General features: G+C 49.9%; 1 protein-coding gene and 1 long non-coding RNA gene across 2 annotated transcripts in view; both read left to right on the top strand.

Moving 5' to 3' along the window:
* Positions 1-1,099: 1,099 nt before the first annotated feature.
* On the top strand, positions 1,100-2,027 carry LOC140616515 (uncharacterized). Its single transcript, XR_012016986.1, has 2 exons — positions 1,100-1,516; positions 1,783-2,027. It is a non-coding gene; the product is annotated as an uncharacterized lncRNA (long non-coding RNA).
* Positions 2,028-5,146: 3,119 nt separating this feature from the next.
* LOC140616150 (uncharacterized) overlaps positions 5,147-19,498 on the top strand; it is a 50,496-nt gene continuing 36,144 nt past the window's right edge. The window contains exon 1 of the mRNA XM_072796636.1: positions 5,147-5,404. Within this exon, the coding sequence (XP_072652737.1) occupies positions 5,181-5,404 (224 nt within the window). The 5' untranslated portion in view covers positions 5,147-5,180. The remainder of the gene's footprint in view (positions 5,405-19,498) is intronic.

Here is a 19,498-nt window from a genome sequence, read left to right as displayed (position 1 = left end):
TTAAAACTTGGGCGTACTGGCTGTTCATTACAGGCTTCCAGTCTCTACTGTCTCTATGCTTTTTTTTTTTTTTTTTTTTGTCTCTATGCTTTTCACTGGCTTCCTCCTCAGCCTGCTGGTCCTTCTGAGGCACTACTGGGCCCTGCCCCGGCTGCCACGGCAACAGAAGAGCAGCCCCTGGAGGAGAATGAGAGCCGATGGGAGCCTCTTAATTTTTTAAGATTTCGAGATGTGGGTTCTTTGGGGGACCTGTTGCATAAAGCCCGAGAATCCCTGCAAAGCACCTGTCAGCCCTAAGTCTTGGGCAGACACCTGGGAGTCCAGGGGTGGGGGTGTCGGAGGGGAGGGAGAAGGACTAGATCCCTCTCCTTAGGTTTTGTTGGGGGGGGGGGTATCTGAGGAGACAGGTCTTGTGGAAGAAATATGGTCCCATTGAACTTGTTGAGAGATTTACGCCTTCCTGATGGAGTTTCAAGGCTGATTTCAACTTTAAGCTCTTTAGACCTTACTTGCTAACTTTAGATCTAACCTCTCTGAGGCACCCGATGCCACTTTGTAATAAAGTGGTCATTCATTCATTCATTCATTCCAACCATACTTAACCTAGTGCTTATTTTGGGCGCAGTACCACACCAGCGCTGGGAACACAGGGCCCACTGTGCTTTGGGTCTGTAGGTGCCCCAGGCGCTGGGGGGAGGAGAGCTCTCTTGGGGAGGTGGTGGTCAGGGCAGCTTTCTCTGGAGGGGTGGGATGGGGGCAGGTAAAAGAGGGGTTGAAATGAGATAGAAGGAGGGGCTCTCTTGCAGGCTCTTGCAGGGTGGGTGTGGGGGACCGTGAGTGAAGGCACCATCTGATCAATGTGCATTCTCTGGCTGGATGGAGATTAGTGGGCCTCGGTCAGGCTGGGGAAAAACCTAAAATTAGCCCGGCCAGCTGGGCCTGGGCTGTGCAGGACCCCCCCTCCCCACCCTCCTGGCCTCCTCGAATTTCAGAAAGCCTGAGTGTGGGTGTAGGAACAGCGTGCTTTGTCCGGGTCACCGCAGGCAGAACAGGTCACCTGGGGCTAGGCTGGGCAAGGGCGTGTAGCTCCCAGGAGGGATGTGGGCTCCTCAGTCCTGCAGGGCCAGGCAAGAGGGAAGGGGGAGCCCCCACCCGCCCCCTCTCTCCTTCTTGAGAACTGCTTCCTCTTTGGCTTCCTCATTCCCCTTGCAGATCTGCAGGCTCCGGCAGCGTGGCCAGTGGCAGATCAGAAGGGTGCCTGGGCCAGCAGAGTGACAGCGACCCGACGAACCCAACCCGGGCAGAGGCCTGGATGGGCACCTTCCTGGAGCCTCGGGGGAGGAGTGACCAGTGAACCCTACCTTCACCCACCGAACCCTGTGCCAGCCTCCTTCCTGACCTTGCCTCAAGTTCTCCCATGAGTCACCACGGGCAAAGAGCAGGTGCTGTCATCAAGGCTTAGATGTTGTTTGAAAAGCTAATCTTGCCTTAGAAGGCGCTGGGGCTGGTCGCAGAGGTAAGGAGCCATGTGGCACTGGGGAAGTTGTGGGTGGGGAGGCGGGAGGACATGGCCCAGCCTGGTGGTGGCAGTTGTGGGGGCTGGGGACCTGCTGGCTGTCGTGGGGGCTGGGGACCTACCAGCCTCTTCAGTGTCCTGCACCCACATCAGATGACCCCAGCAGGTTTTTCTGGTGGGCTGAACTGTGTCCCCCCCTCCCCACTTAATTTCATGTGGAAGTTCTAACTCCCAGGGCCTTGGAATGTGACTGTTTTTGGAGACAGGATCTTTAAAGAGGTAATTATGTTAAAATGAGGATGGGCCCTCCTGCCTTATGACTGGAGTCCTCATGAGAAGAGGAGACTGGGACACAGACACCCACAGATGGAAGATCATGTGGGGACACAGGGAGAAGATGGCTAGCTATGAGCCAAGGAGAGAGGCCTCCGAAGCAACCGACTCTGCCAACTTGATCTTGGACTTGGAGCCTCCAGAACTGTGGGAAAATAAATTTGGGTTATTCAAGCTGCCCAGTCTGTGATGCTTATCATGGTGGCCCCGGCCCACTAACACAGCCTCTCCCCTGGAATGCCCTGTCCAGTGTCCTGTCTTCTCATCTCTCTCCACTCTGGTGGGCCACCAACTTCCCTCCTGGGCCACCAACTCTGGCTTTCACAGTCTCTGAGACGGTTACAAATGTAAGCCCTGGTGCTCATGACATTTCCTGAGGTGCTGGAACTTTCTAGATAATGAAGCACAACCGAGCATGGGCAGGAGGGCCCTGGAGGGCTTCTATAAGGAAGTGTGGTGAGGGTGAGCCCCTGATGCCCTGTCATAAGTGGCTCAGCCTGAGCTAACAGCAACAAGAGCCGCCCTTCCCAGAGCCAGGAGAGCCTTGCTGTATTCCCTGCAGCCTCCTGGGCAGCCCACAGGCCCAGCACCATCGTCTACTGAAATAAGAATTTGGGGTTCCTCTCTCTACATAACCACTTTCACCCCCCTTTCCAGCACAACCCCTTGCTTGTGTGTCCCAGCCTTGGGAATTGGCAGGCCTAGAATGGCCCGTCTACTAAAGACCTCAGCAAGTGCAGGCTGGTCACCGGCCCCCTGACAATAAAACTAGCATATACACCCCCCACACCCCCCCTCCTCAGCTTCGCATTCCTTCTCTGGCAGAGTGGAGGGGGACAATCTTCCAGAAGCAGAGCTGAGGGGCAGTCTCCATCCCCCGCCCATTAGGACGATGCTCACAGCATCAGGGAGACCCCGTGGCAAGTGTGTGTGAGAGATAAGAGAGCGCTGCTCTGTAGGATGGGGGCTGTGGACGCTGGCTCACGGGGCGGAGTCGGGGGGGGGGGCGTGTGAAGACGAGAGGGCAAGGAAAAATCTTCCTAGCCCTGGCCTGTCCATGCCACCCAGGCGCTCCAGACCTGCAGCCCCAGTCTCTGACCTCTCCTGGAGCCGTGGCTGCTGGTGGGGGTGGTCCTGGGCTGGGCTCTTGGCTCCAGCTCTGGCCTCACCAGGGCTCTGATGCATCAACCACCTTGGCTCTACTGAGCCCTACAGAGAGCAGCGTGCCAGACACCTACCCTAATGCCTACTTTCCCCTTCTTCCTACCAGCAGGGCCCTGACCGGGTGGGGGTGGGGGTGGGGGTGGCTGTGTATCCAGGTAAAATACTTGCCAGGATCTTTTCTAGCCAGTGGTGGCCACATTGACCTAGTTCTGCCCAATGGAATGAGAGGGGAAGTCAGCGGGGAGATATTTAAAAAAGGAAATGACTCATCTGGCATGCTCGTCCGCCCTTTACCTCTAACTGCTGACTTCACCGATCCCCTTTCTACCTTCCTAGAAGACAGATTAGATGCCTGGAGGCACAGCAGCCATCTTTCAACCATGAGGATAAGAGCCAGGTGCTAAGTGTCCTGGAAGAGGCGGGGAGATGGTGTCTGGCTGACCCCCCCAAAGATGTAGCACCAACTCTGGACTCCCAACTCAAACTTATTTTTTCTGTACAAGATAAAAAAAAAAAAAAACCCTTCTTTGTGTAAGCCCACGTGACTCTAGTTTTCAGTGCCCTGCAGCCAAACATGGTCCTAACTGACACACAGCTCTTCCTACACAAAATCTGGTGGGTCCTTCTGAAATCTCAGCACCTACCCCAGCCCTGGAGCCGCCTCACCCATGGATGGCTGGGCCTCCACCCTGGCCCCACCACGCAGCGGGGATGGTCCAGAGGAGGGCAGGGCATGAGGTCACAGGTTCAGAGAAGGTGACTTGCCCTTACAGCTTGTAAGGAGCAGAGTCCAGCATCAGAGTCAGATCTTTTGTCCCAAGGGCACCTTTTCTTCTCTGATACTAGAGCCAGAGCTAGAGCAGCGATGAGGGGGTTCACAGCCCAATACATCTGATATGACTTCCTAGGAATAATAATAATAATAATAATAGTAATAATAATAATAATAATAATAATAATAATAATAATAAAATAATAGGGACTCCTGGGTGGCTCAGTGGTTGAACATCTGCCATTGGCTCAGGGTGTGATCCCGGGGTCCTGGGATCGAGTCCCTCATCCCGTTCCCTGCATGGAGCTTGCTTCTCCCTCTGCATGTGTCTCTGCCTCTCTCTGTGTGTATGTCTCATGAATAAATAAAATCTTTAAAAAAAAATAATAGATCCAATTCATTGAAGGTTTTGTCAAATGTTGCCTAAGTGAGGCCTACCCTGATCACCAATAAATCTGTGTGGCTTAAGCCACCCCGTCTGTGGCCCCTCGCTCTGGGAACCCTAGCACATGAACAGGGCAACCATGCCTGGCACAGTCTGGAGGGTTCTGTACCCATTGTCTCCTCTGATCTTAACCACAACCTGAAGAGACAGTGCCGGCTTCACAGATGTGAAAACTAAGGCCGGGAAGTGCTGACTTGGGGGCTCGAGGAAGGCTACACCTTGGGGTGCTGGGCCTCATGGGCTGGGGAGCCCCAGTCACTGATCCATCAGGGCCCCCTCCTTATCTGGGGTTCCTTGGGCACTCAGGCCCACCCTCTACCTGCCCCACTCCTGCACCCACCCCTAAACAGGCCTGGGCGGGACCCTCGTGCCCAGGGATTTTCTGCAGAGTCCTGCCATCTGAGGAGCTGCCCAGCACTCGAGGGTGCAACTCCAACGCTGAGGCCAACGGGGGGAAGAGAAGTCAGCTTCGGGGAAGCAGCCTTCGCTGTGGTCCCCAGCGCAGCTGCTGCTGGCGTGCAGGCCGCGGGCCTGTCCAGAGAGGCGGGCTCTCCAATGCCTAGCCGGATCCACGGCCGGGCTAACGTGCAGTGAGGCCCCAGCAGGTGCCACGCCTTGTCTCAAGTGCACCATCTAGAGCTCCCCATTCAATCCCCTGACCAGCCCTGCAAAGTGGTCGCCCATATTGTCACCATTCTACAGATAAGGAAACTGAGGCTTACAGAGCTCAAGTGACTTGACCCCTCGGCCAGTAGGCGGCTGGGCTGGCATCCCGCCTGACACCATTAGCTGCCATCAGCTGTATACCCCGCTGTTGCGCTGGCTTGGGCTGTAGTTGGTGGGGAATGTTCCCCAAACCCCTGCACCAGGCAGAGAATTAGGAAGGAAGCCTGTGGGGGAGAGGATGGAAAGTCAGCCAGCTAGTGTGACAAAGATCTGGGCTCCGGAGCATGTGGCCTCTCCTGCTCGCCCTCCCCATCCCCAACAACCTCTCCCTGGGAGCCGAGACCATCCCCTCTGTCCGATCCCCCCTGATTCAAGGCCACCCTGTGCTCATCTCAGCCGGCTTCACAGGGAAGGCCGAGGTGTCCCCTGCCACCAGCTCTCAGTCCACGGGGCCAGGATTGTCCAGACCCTTCCCAAAGGAACAAGGATGGCCTGGAGACGGTCGGAAGTGAGTACCAGGGGGTGAAGCTCCTGCGCTCTGTGACATTGTGGGGTGATACCCTCTGTGCTTGAAAGAGCCTTCTGAGGGCAGCGCGGGTGGCTCAGCGGTTTAGTGCCGCCTTCAGTGCAGGGTGTGATCCTGGGGACCCGGGATCGAGTCCCATGTCAGGCTCCCTGCATGGAGCCTGCTTCTCCCTCTGCCTGTGTCTCTGCCTCTCTCTCTGTGTCTCTCATAAATAAATAAATAAAATTAAAAAAAAAAAAAAAAAAAAAAAAAGAAAGAGCCTTCTGAGGCCTTGACCCTGGGCTCTGTAAGCATGGCTTCAGGCTTCACAGCCTGGGACACTGAGGGTCAGAATGTTGGTGAAGGTGAATCGGGACAGTCCCTTCTCTGACTCCTTCGAGAAGGCAGCTCCGGGGATCCCTGGGTGGCTCAGTGAATTAGTGCCTGCCTTCCGCCCAGGCTGTGATCCTGGGGACCCGGAATCGAATCCCACATCGGGCTCCCTGCGTGGGGCCTGCTTCTCCCTCTGCCTGTGTCTCTGCCTCTCTCTCTGTGTCTTTCATGAATAAATAAATAAAATCTTAAAAAAAAAAAAAAAAAAAAGGAAGGCAGCTCCCTGGGACCGCGCTGCCTCTCCCAGGGGCGGGTGCAGAAGAGTCGGGAGGGGGAGGTGTGGAGGTGTGCCCCCCCACATCTGACGTGCTTCTGTGTCTTAGGGGGACATAGGGATGGAGTGCATGTGCCCAGGAGTGTGACCCTCTCTGTTGGTGGGCCTGCCCCTGCCAGCAGACCCAGGGGCCCATGGGAGGTGGGAGGTGGCGTGGGGCGAGGGGGTGTGTGTGGCCTGGATGGCCTTGGTGGGAAGCCAGGGGGCATACGGGGTTGCACTGGGCCACGCCCGCTTGCCTGAGTGTGAGGAAGTGGCCCAGGCCCAGCTCTGGGTGCCCGCGGGCCTTGGCAGGGCAAAGGCCTAGGGCTGCGTCCGGGGCCTTTCAAGGGGCGCCTACAGGGAGGGGCTGGGCTGGGTGCCGGCTGCTGCAGGAGAGCCTCGAGGGAGGGGGTGATCCCGTGTGTCCCGGCGGGGGGGCTCTCGTGGCAGGGTTCTCACCTCCCAGCCACACTTATCCTACCGTACAGGCTGGCTTCTGGGCTCTTCGTTAGAAAAAAATAGTCTAACTGCCATCCTTCTGACCCCCTTCCCCCATAACCTGCAGCCCCTCTAAAGGCCTATCTTCACTATCAGACGCCCAGCACCCTGCGTCTCATTTCCCGAATGACTCTGCAGTTCTCGAAATTAGGAGCTGCTGTGTCTGACAAGGGGCTTTCTGTCTCCCCTGGAAAGTAGGCAACACGTGCGTTGTGGCTCCCCAGGACGCCCCACGGCTGCTGAGGCAGAAAGTGGGGGATGAGAGGACCCAGGGCCTGAACTAGGGCTGGCTCAGCAGCAGGCAGCAGCAGGTGCTCTGCACAGAGAGCTGGGGGGGTGGGGGTAGGGGCTCCCAGTGCTGGGAGTGCTGGGAGGGGGCTGGGAGGGAAGCACTTCTGGTTGGGGGTGGGGAACAGGAGCAGGTGGAGAGGGGGATATTAAGGGCTGGCAGCAGAGGCCTGGCCATGCAGAGGGGTTCTCAGTGCGAGCTGGAGGGGGTGGCTATGGGGGGGGCTGCGGTCACCAGAGCTGAGGCAGAGGGCCCCAGGGGCATTCCTGAGGCTCCCTAAGAACTGCTTGGGGCGGGCATTGTTTGCTCCTCAGCCAGACTGCTGCATCGCTGGAGGCCTAGGAGGGGGTAGGTGAGGTATTCAGGGCAGGATGGGGTCTGACACAGGAGGACAAAGAACTTTCTCCTGGAAGAGCCTGAAGAGTGCACAGTCGCTGCCGGGGTCCTGAGGCTGTGATGGCATCTACACCCAGAGCGGGGGCTGGTGGCCGGGGGGAGGGATGCCCAGCATGTGCCATCGGGTCACTGCAGGGCTGTGGCAGAGGCCTGTGGTTTGGACAGAACAGCCGCTGAGGGGTCAGCTGCCACAGCTCCCTTCTGGGGACCCCTACTCGGCCGAAGGGCTAGTTTCTTCCCTTCGTGAAACAGAGCCTTCCAGATGCCCATGGAGAGTCTGATGTGTGCAGGGCACCGTGGGAGAGAAGGGGGAACAAGGCAGAGCTGTTTTTCCAACCCCCAGAAGAACCAAAAAGGCCCAGGCACCCAAAGGAATCTTTTTTTTTTTAAGACTCAGAATGTGGGCTCCAGGGTGGGGCCACCTGGGTGTGGGGCACCGAGCAGGTGACGGTGAACTGGGCCCCGAGGACTGGACGGGCTGCAGACAGGGAGGCCGGGTGGCCAGGATTGGGGGGGGGGGTACATGGGATGGCCTGAGGAGTCACAGTGAAAATGACAACAGCTCATAGTACTTAGGGATCTATGTACTTAGGGATTAGCGATTGTGGCTGCAGTCACTCCGGGCGTGACACCAGGGGCCCTGAAGTCCTGGCTCGGGGCCTGGCAAACAGTCCTGGCTATTATCACACAGAAGCGGGCCCCCCCAGACTTCCGTCAGGGCAGCCTGAGTGGGATCCAAGGTGTCCTTTCTGCTCCTCCAAGGGCCCAAGTGTGGTTCTGAGGCACTTTGCAGTGTGTTCCGATACCCAGATGAGGAAATTTCACCCCAACCCCACCCACGGAAGCCGGGGCATCATTTGGATGACTGTCTGTGCCTCAAAATCTGCTTCCCATTACCCACCCGGGGGTTGCTCTTCCCGCCCCCTTTCTGACTCCTTTCTCCCATGTATCCAATTGACTTTTTCTTCGGAACCTTCCAGATGCTCTCAGATCTTCCCTCGTCTCCTCCCCGGGCCCTGTCTTCTCCTGCCTGTCATTACATTAACCTCTCCATGTCTGGCTCCCCTCCAGGCTCTCCTCTTCTGGGCCATTCTCCAAAGAGCTAAAAAAGAATCTTATAGAAATGCAACCCCCACGCCAGAGTTCCCCTTAATGATTCTCGATAATCTTCTAGATAAAACTCAAATTCCTCAGCAAACCAGGCCCTCTGGCCCGCGGCCCCTCTTTCTCCCACCTGCCCACCCCTCGGACTTCTGGGCCCAGGCCCGCTGAAGTCCACCTGAAACCCCTGGACCTCACTTTTTTGGAATTCTCACACCTTTGATCCCTCCTGCCTGAAACACCCATGCACCTCAAGCTGTTCTTTCCCCTAACTCTTGCTCAATGTTTTCATCACTATCTCACTTCTGATGATGATGATGATGATGATGATGATGATGATGATTTGACTGGAAATGTCTATTGTTTGCTTGCTAGAGGCATGACATATGATGGCTCTGCGCAGGGGTCACTGCCTCTTCAGGTGGGCTCCCTGGCGCCTATGATGAGCACACAGGTAGTAGTAAGTGTGTAATTGTTCCTTCTGCAGGTTTCTCATGTTTTATCCTCATACCCAGCAGTTCCTGAATGGTATCAGGTGCTTAACAAAGACATTGATGAAAATATCTAACATAGAGCAGCCAATTCTGTGTCAAAGCTCAGATCTAAGGGTGAGAATTTACAACAGAGTTTAAGTGGTCTGCTCCTCAGCTTTGTCCTCAGCTCCCTCCCTGCCTCATGGCAGATACTTAAGTCAATTCCAGAAACCCAGCACCTCTGTGACCGTCCTCCCTCATAGTCCAGTTATGCTCCACGTATTCCATTTTCTCCTCTTCACTTCTATAGCAGATCCGTATGGGGGTGCATCCCTGACATGTCCAGATACTGGGAGGGGGGGGGGGGCAGAGGTGGGTCCTTGGGGGGGCATTCTGAAGCCTCCCTGGCATCAGCCCTGTCCTTTGTTTCGCAGTTGGCATCTGTTCCTCAGCCTTTGCTCAGATGAATTCTCAGCATGTTTCAGAAGACTGAGGGAACAACCACTGAGTGGGGGGTTCCTGGCTTTGTTTATATCAAAGAGCCCCTTCGCCCTGCAAGTCCCAAACCTCAAGACCCTACCTGGAAAAAACACCTTAGAGAAGGAGGCGGTGGGTGTGCAGCAATGTATCCACCCACTTCCCACCTCCTTTCTCAAAAGTGGGCAGGGATCTGAAAAGAGGGTAGACTTGGGAGAGGTGTCTTATTATTCAGAAAAGCACATTATCTGGAATGAGTCTTTGAATGTGAAAAAAAAAAAAAGCCCTGTGTGGTCCAGGTTGGTGGCAGGAAGTCCTGAGCATGTTGTTCTTTATACTAAACTTGGGAGGAATGTTTTTGGAGTTGGAGTCAGGTGGTGTTCTGGGGAACAACAAAGGGGGTGAGGGGTGAGGGTCAAGTGAACTGCAGACAGAATGGTCCAGGGACTATTCTCTGTCACTTTGGTGGGGTAGGCCCTGTTTGTAAACTTCCTTTCTTTTTCTTTCTTTCTTTCTTTCTTTCTTTCTTTCTTTCTTTCTTTCTTTCTTTCTTTCTTTCTTTCTTTCTTTCTCTTTCTTTCTTCCTTTCTTTCTTTCTTTCTTTCTTTCAAAGATTTTGCTTGGGGATCCCTGGGTGGCGCAGCGGTTTGGCGCCTGCCTTTGGCCCAGGGTGCGATCCTGGAGACCCGGGATCGAATCCCACGTCGGGCTCCCGGTGCATGGAGCCTGCTTCTCCCTCTGCCTGTGTCTCTGCCTCTCTCTCTCTCTCTCTCTCTCTCACTGCGTGCCTATCATAAATAAATTAAAAAAAAAGATTTTGCTTATTTATTCATTTACACAGAGAGAGGCAGAGACCTAGGCAGAGCGAGAAGCAGGCTCTCTGTGGGGAACCTGATGTGGGACTCGATCCCAGGACCCAGGATCACAACCTGAGCCGAAGGCAGAAGCTCAATCACTGGAGCCATCCAGGGTCCCTCCCCAAACTTTCAATATAGTAGGCTGCTCCCTGGAAAAGGAAGGGAGGCTCTTTCCATTCCATATTCAAACTCCCTTCTGCAACTTCACCCTTGGGGAGGCCCTGGGGGAGGCAGCCACATTTACCCAGAGCTTGTCTTCCTGGTGTGACCGGCAGCCAAGTGTTCAGTGCCTGGTGCAGCACTTTTGAAAAGGGTCACCTTTGAGGAACCGGGTCCCTTCGACAAACCTGGGGTAGGGAGGAGTCAATTCCCCACCCTCCTCTATGAGTGCATTTGGCCCTTCAAGTAGCACTTGGGTGATCTTTATCCCAAAAGGTGGAAAAAGAAAAGTTGTTCCTAAACTGGTCTGGGACAGAACTTTTTTGAGTGTGATGAGATTTGTAATTCTCTTCAGGGAAGAAATCAGCATTTCTGATGAAATGCATAAGCAAATTTCTGATGAACTTCATCTGAACTAAGACTGGTGGGAAACCAGTGCCCTGCCTGCCCAGCTGCCTTGAAGAAGGAAGGGGGCTGTGGATGGGGCTGCACAGAGGAGGAGACACGGAAATAGCTCTTTCCCAGCTCCTCCCCCAAAGAGAAGCTATCATACAAACAAATGCCCTAAAATAATAATAAAATACATGGTAGAGGGTCCACTTGAGTCTAAACAGTCTCAGACAGAAACAGGTTCCTGGTGACTGTGTGGCGAGGTGGGTCTTGGGAGCGAATGGGCATCCTGAGGGGTGATGGAGCCAGGTACCACGAGTGAAACCCTGGGTTTGTTTGTCCAGACAGATGGTAGTTGCTCTGCCTCCATCCCTCAAAGGTTGTGATGATCAAATGAGACAAGGATTAGGTGGGAACATACTTGGAAGAGTAGAAGGCAACTTTGAAATCAGGGACTTATTATTACGACCATCTGATTCAGAGATAATCTGCCCCACGCCAATAAAGCCCAAGATGGAGGATCTACATTGGTCTTCCTGAAATAGGCCTTCTTTTTTTTTTTTAAAAAGAAAAGATTTTAAAAAGATTTCATTTATTTATTCATGAGACACACAGAGAGAGGCGGAGGCAGAAGCAGACTCTCCGCACAGCAGGGAGCCTGATGCAGGACTCAATCCCAGGACCCTGGGATCACGACCTGAGCCGAAGCAGACCATAATCAACTGAGCCACCTAGGTGCCCCAAAATAGGCCTTCTTTTCAAAAACAACCAATTCCCCAACCACCCACCTTGAAGCATGTCTTGCCCTGTGCATTTTCTCTATGATTGCTCCAGCTTTGAAGCCTCTGAGTGCATGACTTCCTTCCTCCCTGCAACAGCTTCCTGACTCTCCTCCTGAGAGTGCCCCCCCTCCCCTGGCTCCCCAACACTCAGACTCCACAGCCACTCCCCAGCCCGCCACCACTGCTTCATTTTCAGCAAAGCCAAGGCCACTGGAGCTGAATTTGGGAGAACAGGGCGAGTCACCTTCCCAGCCCACAGCAGTCCCTGCCCGGCTTCTCCCCACCCCCAGCACAGGCGCAGCGAGCTCTGTCTCCCTGCTGATTATGAGATAGCTCATGGCTGTTAGGTCTGCTTGAATAAGCTCTTTTGTCCCCGAGAATTTTCCCATGTCAAACATTTAGTCTGTTGTGTTATGGGTCAGTGAGCAAGGAGATAAGTCTGCATTCTTAAACAACCTTGTGAACGCAAGACATCTGTCTGAAAGGCAATCAAGCAACATCTGTCACACTGTCCCCAACTTTCAAGACACTTTCTTAAAAAACAAATCATTATTTCATGTTTTAATTTTTAAAGAAATATATTTTCTTTTAAACATCCGAATAGTCTCGAAATACATACTGTAGAAGATGAAAGTCCCTCGTATATCTGTACCTCCTCCCTTCCCTCCCTCTCCTCATGCCAGAAAACTATTGTTAATACTTTGATGTATGTTGCTAGGATTTTTCTCCCCTGCACCTACTAACATAGATAGTATTATTATTTTCACCCTCCTCTCTGCCACTGGACCACGGATATTGTTTGGCAACTTGCTTTTTAGACTTAACGCATTTTAAATTTCTTTTGGTGTTAGGATCTCTCTAACGTAACAATTGCGTAATGTTCCATTGTTGCTATGAATAATCATTTATTTCAAAAGATTCTTACTGACAGATATTTGAAATTCTACGCCTTCTAATGCAGTTTTTCCTTTATATGAACAACACCGCATATATGTTTTTGTACAGTTGTGAAAGTGTTTCTATGAGTTAAGAAAGCAGAAATGCTGGGTCAAAGGCATAAACACTTGAAATTTAGTAGGCATTGCCAAACGGACAAAGCAAGCATTGTTGTTCAGTTTGTTGATTTCTTGGAGGTGGAGAATGCCACTGGGCACCTAGAAGAGTCAGTGCCAACAACAAGAAGTGGTCGTTCATCTTGGGTGCACTCATGAGAGCGCTTCCCAGCTGCTTACAAGGCTTAAGGCATCTTTTGAGTGTGAAGATTAACCCAGGAGAGATCAGAGGCATGAACTATCAGTCTGGAAAGTACAGAAATCATCAGTTGAGTGAATTCCAGGAAAGGTGAAGCCAGAATGACACAGACACATATTTTTTTTTGAAGATGTGATTGGGTTTATTAATATATCCCGTATAACAAGTAGAGAGATGCTCCCCTGAATGACAAGAACATTTATGAAATTGTCTGTTTGGCACCCATTCTGTCTTTTGGGACAGCACATCCCTTTGGGAGTGACCTCTTTCCAATGCCCAACTCCAGAAATTGGGTTCCAGTAGGATCTACCTAGGTTACTGTTTGCCAACCTAGGCAGGGGTCCTTAAATAGAATCTGTGGCTAATGAGAAGCCTTCCCTAGAATTTTTTGAATGGAAAGTAAGTGGAAGAGAGGTATTGTTCCAGGTGAAGGGGCTGGAAATATATGTGTCCAGGGAGTCCAGGGGCCATGGTTGCTGCTCTGCAGAGAAACATATTTGCAGAGACTAGAGCTGAATTCCTAATAGAAACTCAGTCTAGGGATGCCTGGGTGGCTCAGCGGTTGGGCGCCTGCCTTCAGCTCCGGTTGTGATCCCCGGATCCGGGATTGATTCCTGCATTGAGCTCCATGCAAGGAGCCTGCTTCTCCCTCTGCCTGTGTCTCTGCCTCTCTCTCTCTCTCTCTCTCTCTCTCTCTGTGTGTCTCTCATGAATAAATAAATAAATCTTAAAAAAAAAAAAAGGAAAAAAAAGAAGTCAAGAGGTAAAGAGAGCTCCGGAGCTGCAGCGTTGAGTGAGGCTCTGATTCTTGTTCCCCCAAGGCCCGAAGGCTTCTAGCCTCTTCCCATATTTTTGATATGGGCCAAAAAATTAGTTTTGCATGTTTTTGACTGTTGTATAAATGGAGTTGTAAAATTTGTACTTATTTGTCCTGGTTTCTTTGACACAGCAGTACGTGAGTGAGACTCATCGTTGTTATTGCCCATGGCAGTTTTTCACTTCAACTGCTTTATGCTATTACAATGATCTTGAGTGTATACCCATAATTAAGATTGTTGGGCCATATGGTAACTCCATCTAACTCTTTGACGAACTGCCAAGTGGTTCCCCAAAGCAATCATGCCATTTTTAAGCTCCCACCTGAAAATACAAGGTTCTGATTTTTCCACACGCACACCTGTACTAGATATTGTCTGTTTTTTTGGATTATAGCTATCCTAGAGGAGGTGAAGTGGTTTTCCACCATGGATTTTATTTGCATTTTCTTGATGGCTAATGACGCAGAGCAAGTTTTCATGTGCTCACCAGGCATTTGTATATCTTCTTTGGAGAAAAGCCTATTCAAATTCTTTGCCCATTTAAAAATTGGGTTATTTGCCTTTTAGATAGATGGTAAGAGTTCTTTAAATATTCTGGATACCAGACTCTTATCACATATATGATTTATAGATATTTTCCTCCTATTCTGGGGCTGATTTGTGTTTTCAAAAAATCACTCTGGTTATTATTTTGACAGGAGACTCTGGGTAAGAGGCAGAGCTGGGAGCTGGGATAACAGATAGGAGGCTGATGCAGTCATCCAGACAGAGATGATGGTGGTCAAAATAAATTCTGACTCCCTAAGTCATAGGGCAGATTCTTGAGTCTGCTAGAAAATCTCTGTCTGCTTCTGGCCTTGGCATTGTTTTTGACTTTCCTGGGCTCTGACCTATTTATTTTTTGCCTATAGTTTTGCTCACATCTGCCTGATTTCATTTTATGTCCATGTCCCCATTTTTCTTCTATTTCTTTATGTATTAATTTCATCTTGCCAAACTATAGCAGTTCAGTGAATCACCTCATATTCCCTTTGCAATGGATACAAAGGATGGGAAAATAAAGATAACGAGGTGGTAGGTTGGAAGATGGGTGGACAAATTCCTAGCTTCTGTGGATTTACAGAAATGGGGCTTCTCCTGGTACTTGATCTTCTGCAATTATATATCTGGCTCTGATTTCCTGTTCCACTTCCTGGATTTCCAGTTGCCCATGATGCCCTGAGAGCCTGGTAAGTGACTCAGAAGTGGAGGGATGCAATCAAGAGCTTTAGGGGACAGCCTATAGATCCCTGAAAACGCAGATACTCCGTTCTTTTTTAGTCTATGGGGCAGCCTCTTCTGAATCTTCATGTCACTAAGCTTTGATAGGCAGGAGTCAAGTCACAGTCCTGGGTGGCTCAGTTGGTTAAGTATCCAACTCAGTTTCAGTTCAGGTTATGATCTCAGGGTCATGAGTTCAAGCCCCACATTGGGTTCCATGCCCAGTGGGGAGCCTGCTTGAAAGATTTTCTCCCTCTGTTTTTGCCCTCCTCAAATAAATAAATAAATAAATAAATCTTAAAAAAAGAAAGTATGGGAAAATATCAAATAGTCATGAATAAATCTTTTTTTTTTTAAGATTTTGTTTATTTATTCATAGAGACACAGAGAGAGAGGCAGAGACACAAGCAGAGGGATAAGCAGGCTCCATGCAGAGAGCCTGACGTGGGACTCAATCCAGGGTCTCCAGGATCACGCCCTGGGCTGCAGGCGGCGCTAAACCACTGCGCCACTGGGGCTGCCCAGTCATGAATAAATCTTATGAAAGATGTTCAATATTTCTGTAGCAAATACTTTGTTTTTTTTTTTATAAATTTATTTTTTATTGGTGTTCAATTTGCCAACATATAAAATAACACCCAGTGCTCATCCCATCAAGTGCCCCCCTCAGTGCCGTCACCCAGTCACCCCCCCCCCCCCACCTCCCCTTCCACCACCCCTAGTTCGTTTCCCAGAGTTAGGAGTCTTTCATGTTCTGTCTCCCTTTCTGATATTTCCCACTCATTTTTTCTCCTTTCCCCTTTATTCCCTTTCACTATTTTTTGTATTCCCCAATTGAAAGAGACCATATAATGTTTGTCCTTCTCCGATTGACTTATTTCACTCAGCATAATACCCTCCAGTTCCATCCACGTCGAAGCAAATGGTGGGTATTTGTCGTTTCTAATGGCTGAGGAATATTCCATTGTATACATAGACCACATCTTCTTTATCCATTCATCTTTCGATGGACACCGAGGCTCCTTCCACAGTGTTGCTATTGCTGTAGCAAATACTTTGAACATTACTGAGAGAATTTAAAAAAGGATAAAATAGGGGTGCTTGCGTGGCTCAGTTGGTTGGGCATCTGTCTTCAGCTCTGGTCATGATCTCTGGGTCCTAGGATCAAGACCTCACCACTGAGCATGGAGTTCCCTGCTCAGTGGGGAGTCTGCTTCTCTCACCCACACATTCTCTCTCTCACCATGAATAAATAAAGTCTTAAAAAAAAAAAGAACAAAATAAGTGAAGATCTCCACCTTGTTTATGGATTAAAAGATTAAGTATTATTAAGAACTTAATTTGCCCGTTCTTCCTAAACTCACCTACCAATTTAGGGCAGTTCCAGTAAAAATACTAGCTGGTTGCTTTGTGGTAATTGAGAAAATGATTCTGAAATTCATATGGAGATTAAAATAATTTAGAATAACCAAAGCGATTCTGAATACAAACAAAGCTGGAGGACTTAGATTACCTGATTTTGAGACTTACTATAAAGGTACAGTAATTACAATATAATATTGGATGCAAGAATGGGCAAATAGGCTGATGGAATAGCAAAGAGTCAAGAAACTTCCCTGACATATATGGTACCTGGACTCACTCCATGGCAAGTCAGTAAGGAAATAAAGTTTTTTTCAATAAGTGATACAGATCAATTAAACATCCGTATGTAACAAAGTAATCTTGACCCCTTCCTCACACCCTATACAATAATAAATTGTCATCCTAAATGTGAAGGTTAAAACAATAAGTGTGATGGTATATCTTGATGTTGGTAGTAGTTATATGAACTTGTGTCCTCTTTGTGGCAGTTTATCTAGCTCTATATTTATGTTTTATACTCTTTTAATCTATGAATTATACTTCACAACAAAATTTATTTAAAAAAACAAAAAGAAGCATCAGAACTATAGATGAAAATGTTCGAGGGATCCCTGGGTGGCGCAGCGGTTTGGCGCCTGCCTTTGGCCCAGGGCGCGATCCTGGAGACCCGGGATCGAATCCCACGTCGGGCTCCCGGTGCATGGAGCCTGCTTCTCCCTCTGCCTGTGTCTCTGCCTCTCTCACTCTCTCTCCGTGACTACCATAAATACATAAAAATTAAAAAAAAAAAAAAAGAAAAAAAAAAGAAAATGTTCGAATTTTACTGTATATGTAAACTACACTTTGATAAGAAGATGGAAGAACAAAGTAAGGCTATTGGGCTGTTGGGAGCTAGCTACCCTGACATAAATCAGCCACCAACCGCAACTTGATGAACCTGTGCATCATAGGAGCTCTGCCCCCATGAACAACTCATCTCACTCCGAGGGCACCATGGGAGGAAGTGGAAAATTCACCAGGCAGGAAGAAGTCAGAAGAGCTATGTGATTAGCATCTGACTCTATGCAGATTCAGTTTCAAGACGTGATGAGTATGTAGAAGACAATGGAAAACCGCACTGCCTCCTGTCCCCAGGTTTTAGGCAGGAAACTTCATGATGAATCACACCCCAAATACCGGTGTGATTGATCTGTTGAATGGACAAGCAGTAAGAAACCAATCTTTTTGTTTCCTAATGTCACCTCCAACCTGCTTTTTGAAATCACCGTATCTTTTCTTGGTGTTTTGGTTTGGGTGTCCCTAGAAGCAGACATGAATTTGAGATCAAGTAATTTTTATGGAGGCAATCCCGTGAGTAGGAGTAGTGAGAAAGTGAGATAGAAAAGTGAACCAGCCAATGAAGAGGGAGTTTTCAGGCCATATAGTGCAGGAAGCTGCGTCCTGACCCTACAGACACCTGCTCCTCATTGGTTGAGGATTGCTTCCAGGCCCTGAGCTCTGTAGCATTTCTAGTTTGCCTTGCTTGAAGTTTGGGTGCCCTCCTCTGCCAGATAGAAGCGCTCAGCCAGAACTTCAGGTATTAGCAATACGTGGCCTCCTTGCCTAGAGTTAAGGCCACATGGGGTGGGTATGACTGTGTCTGTTAAAACTACTTAAAATCTGAGGAGGGTTCATATTTTTTCTGGGCCCTTTAGTCACTAGAAAAGAATTTTTAATCAAATAGATCTCATCTGCTCTAATATTTGATATTTTATTGCACTTAAATCCTCTCCCTGACATTAGCTGGGGCCTTACTTAGTCTGAGGACCAACAGGAAAGTGATCTGATTGCTTTTCCTTCCTAATCACTCATTTTCCTCTTTTACTATCTGCCCTTTTCAGTTTCTGCAGAGCTGCAGTGGCAGGGCCGGAGAGGAAGGGGCAGGAGAGGCTTTGCCTAACCTGTTCCTTTGTAATTGCACCCTGGTGTTTTCTCTGCATGCGGCAGATGCCCAGGTACTAGATTATTTTCTCAGGGAGCATTTCAGGGGGATTTGGGAGGGGTCCTACTATTTTGGGATATCTTGCTCCTGCAGTTCCCTTGAAGTGGCTGATGTCTCCTCTTGCCGGCCAACTGATTACCAATGAAAGACTCCCTTCTCTGCTTTCTAATTCATCCCTCTGCTGTCCTTCCATATGGGTCTCTTGGGCAAAGCCTCCCTCGAGAAGACCTGTTAGGGCTCCCTACAGCAAGCCCACCTCTGGCCATTGGGAGATGAGCATCCATCCTTGTCCATCAGGCTCTCTAAGTGCAGTCCCATCATAGAGATAGCTACTTTTTTTTTTTTTTTTTCCTGTCAGCTGCTAGCTTCCTACAACTCACAGGGTGAGTTTTAGACACAGCCTCCAGCCTTTAGACTCTGCAAGTGTGATTCCAGCCCTGTGTCCTTCATGTCTAGCTCTCCAAGAAGTCCTTTGAAAGCCCCTTGCACTGGTTGGAAGTGGTGTATATGCCTTGCGATGCCAGCTTGAAAGCTAGGAAGCTTTGGGTTGCAAGGAATGCAAAATCCAAGGCTTAAACTATAAAGCCTTTAACTGTAAGACTGGTATATTTCAGGGCAGACTGAACCAGGGCTTTAAAGATATCTCCAAGAACCCAGGGTGTTTGCCTTTCTCAGCTCTGCTGCTTCTGAAGGTGGCGGGTATCAGATGCAGTTCAGGTTGCATGGTTTTTGGTTCACATCTAGTAGTTTACATCCTTCTCTGGAGATCCCTCTGTCCCACCATTTTAAGGGGAAGTTCTGAAAGTCACTCTGGCCCAATTTAAGATACAACCCCCCCTCCCTTAACAGTCTCACGGGTGAGGTAATGGAAGATGCTGATTGGCTAAGCCAACCAGGGTCCGACCTGGCATTGGAGTAGGTCCCGTCCCCTGCAGTATGCAGTTAGCGGCAGAAATGAAAATCTGGGTGTTGTTAGGAAAAGAGGAATGGATGATGAGTAAACAACCATATTAATTCCTGGGGCAGCTGTAACACAGTTCCTCAGACTGGGTGGCTTGAAACAATAGAAATTTATTGTCTGACAGTTCTGGAAACTAGATGTTTAAAATCAAGATGTTGGCAGGGTGCTGGTCTCTCTGACAGCTCTAAGGGAGATTCCTTACCTGCATCTTCTAGCTTCTGGGGTTTGCTGGCCATCCTTGGCGTTCCTTGACTTAGAAATGCACCACTCCAGGCACATGGCTGTCTGCACCCTGTGTGTCTTCACATCATTTTCTCTGTGTGTGTCTCTGTTCATAAGATGTTCCCTTTCCTCACAAAGATGCCAGTCATATTGGATTAAGAGCCCACC

Source organism: Canis lupus, chromosome 24, assembly GCF_048164855.1.
Source record: "Canis lupus baileyi chromosome 24, mCanLup2.hap1, whole genome shotgun sequence".
In the NCBI taxonomy this organism is placed as follows: Eukaryota; Metazoa; Chordata; class Mammalia; order Carnivora; family Canidae; genus Canis; species Canis lupus.
Note: the sequence above shows the minus strand (reverse complement) of the source record. Positions and strands in the feature narration are given on the sequence as shown.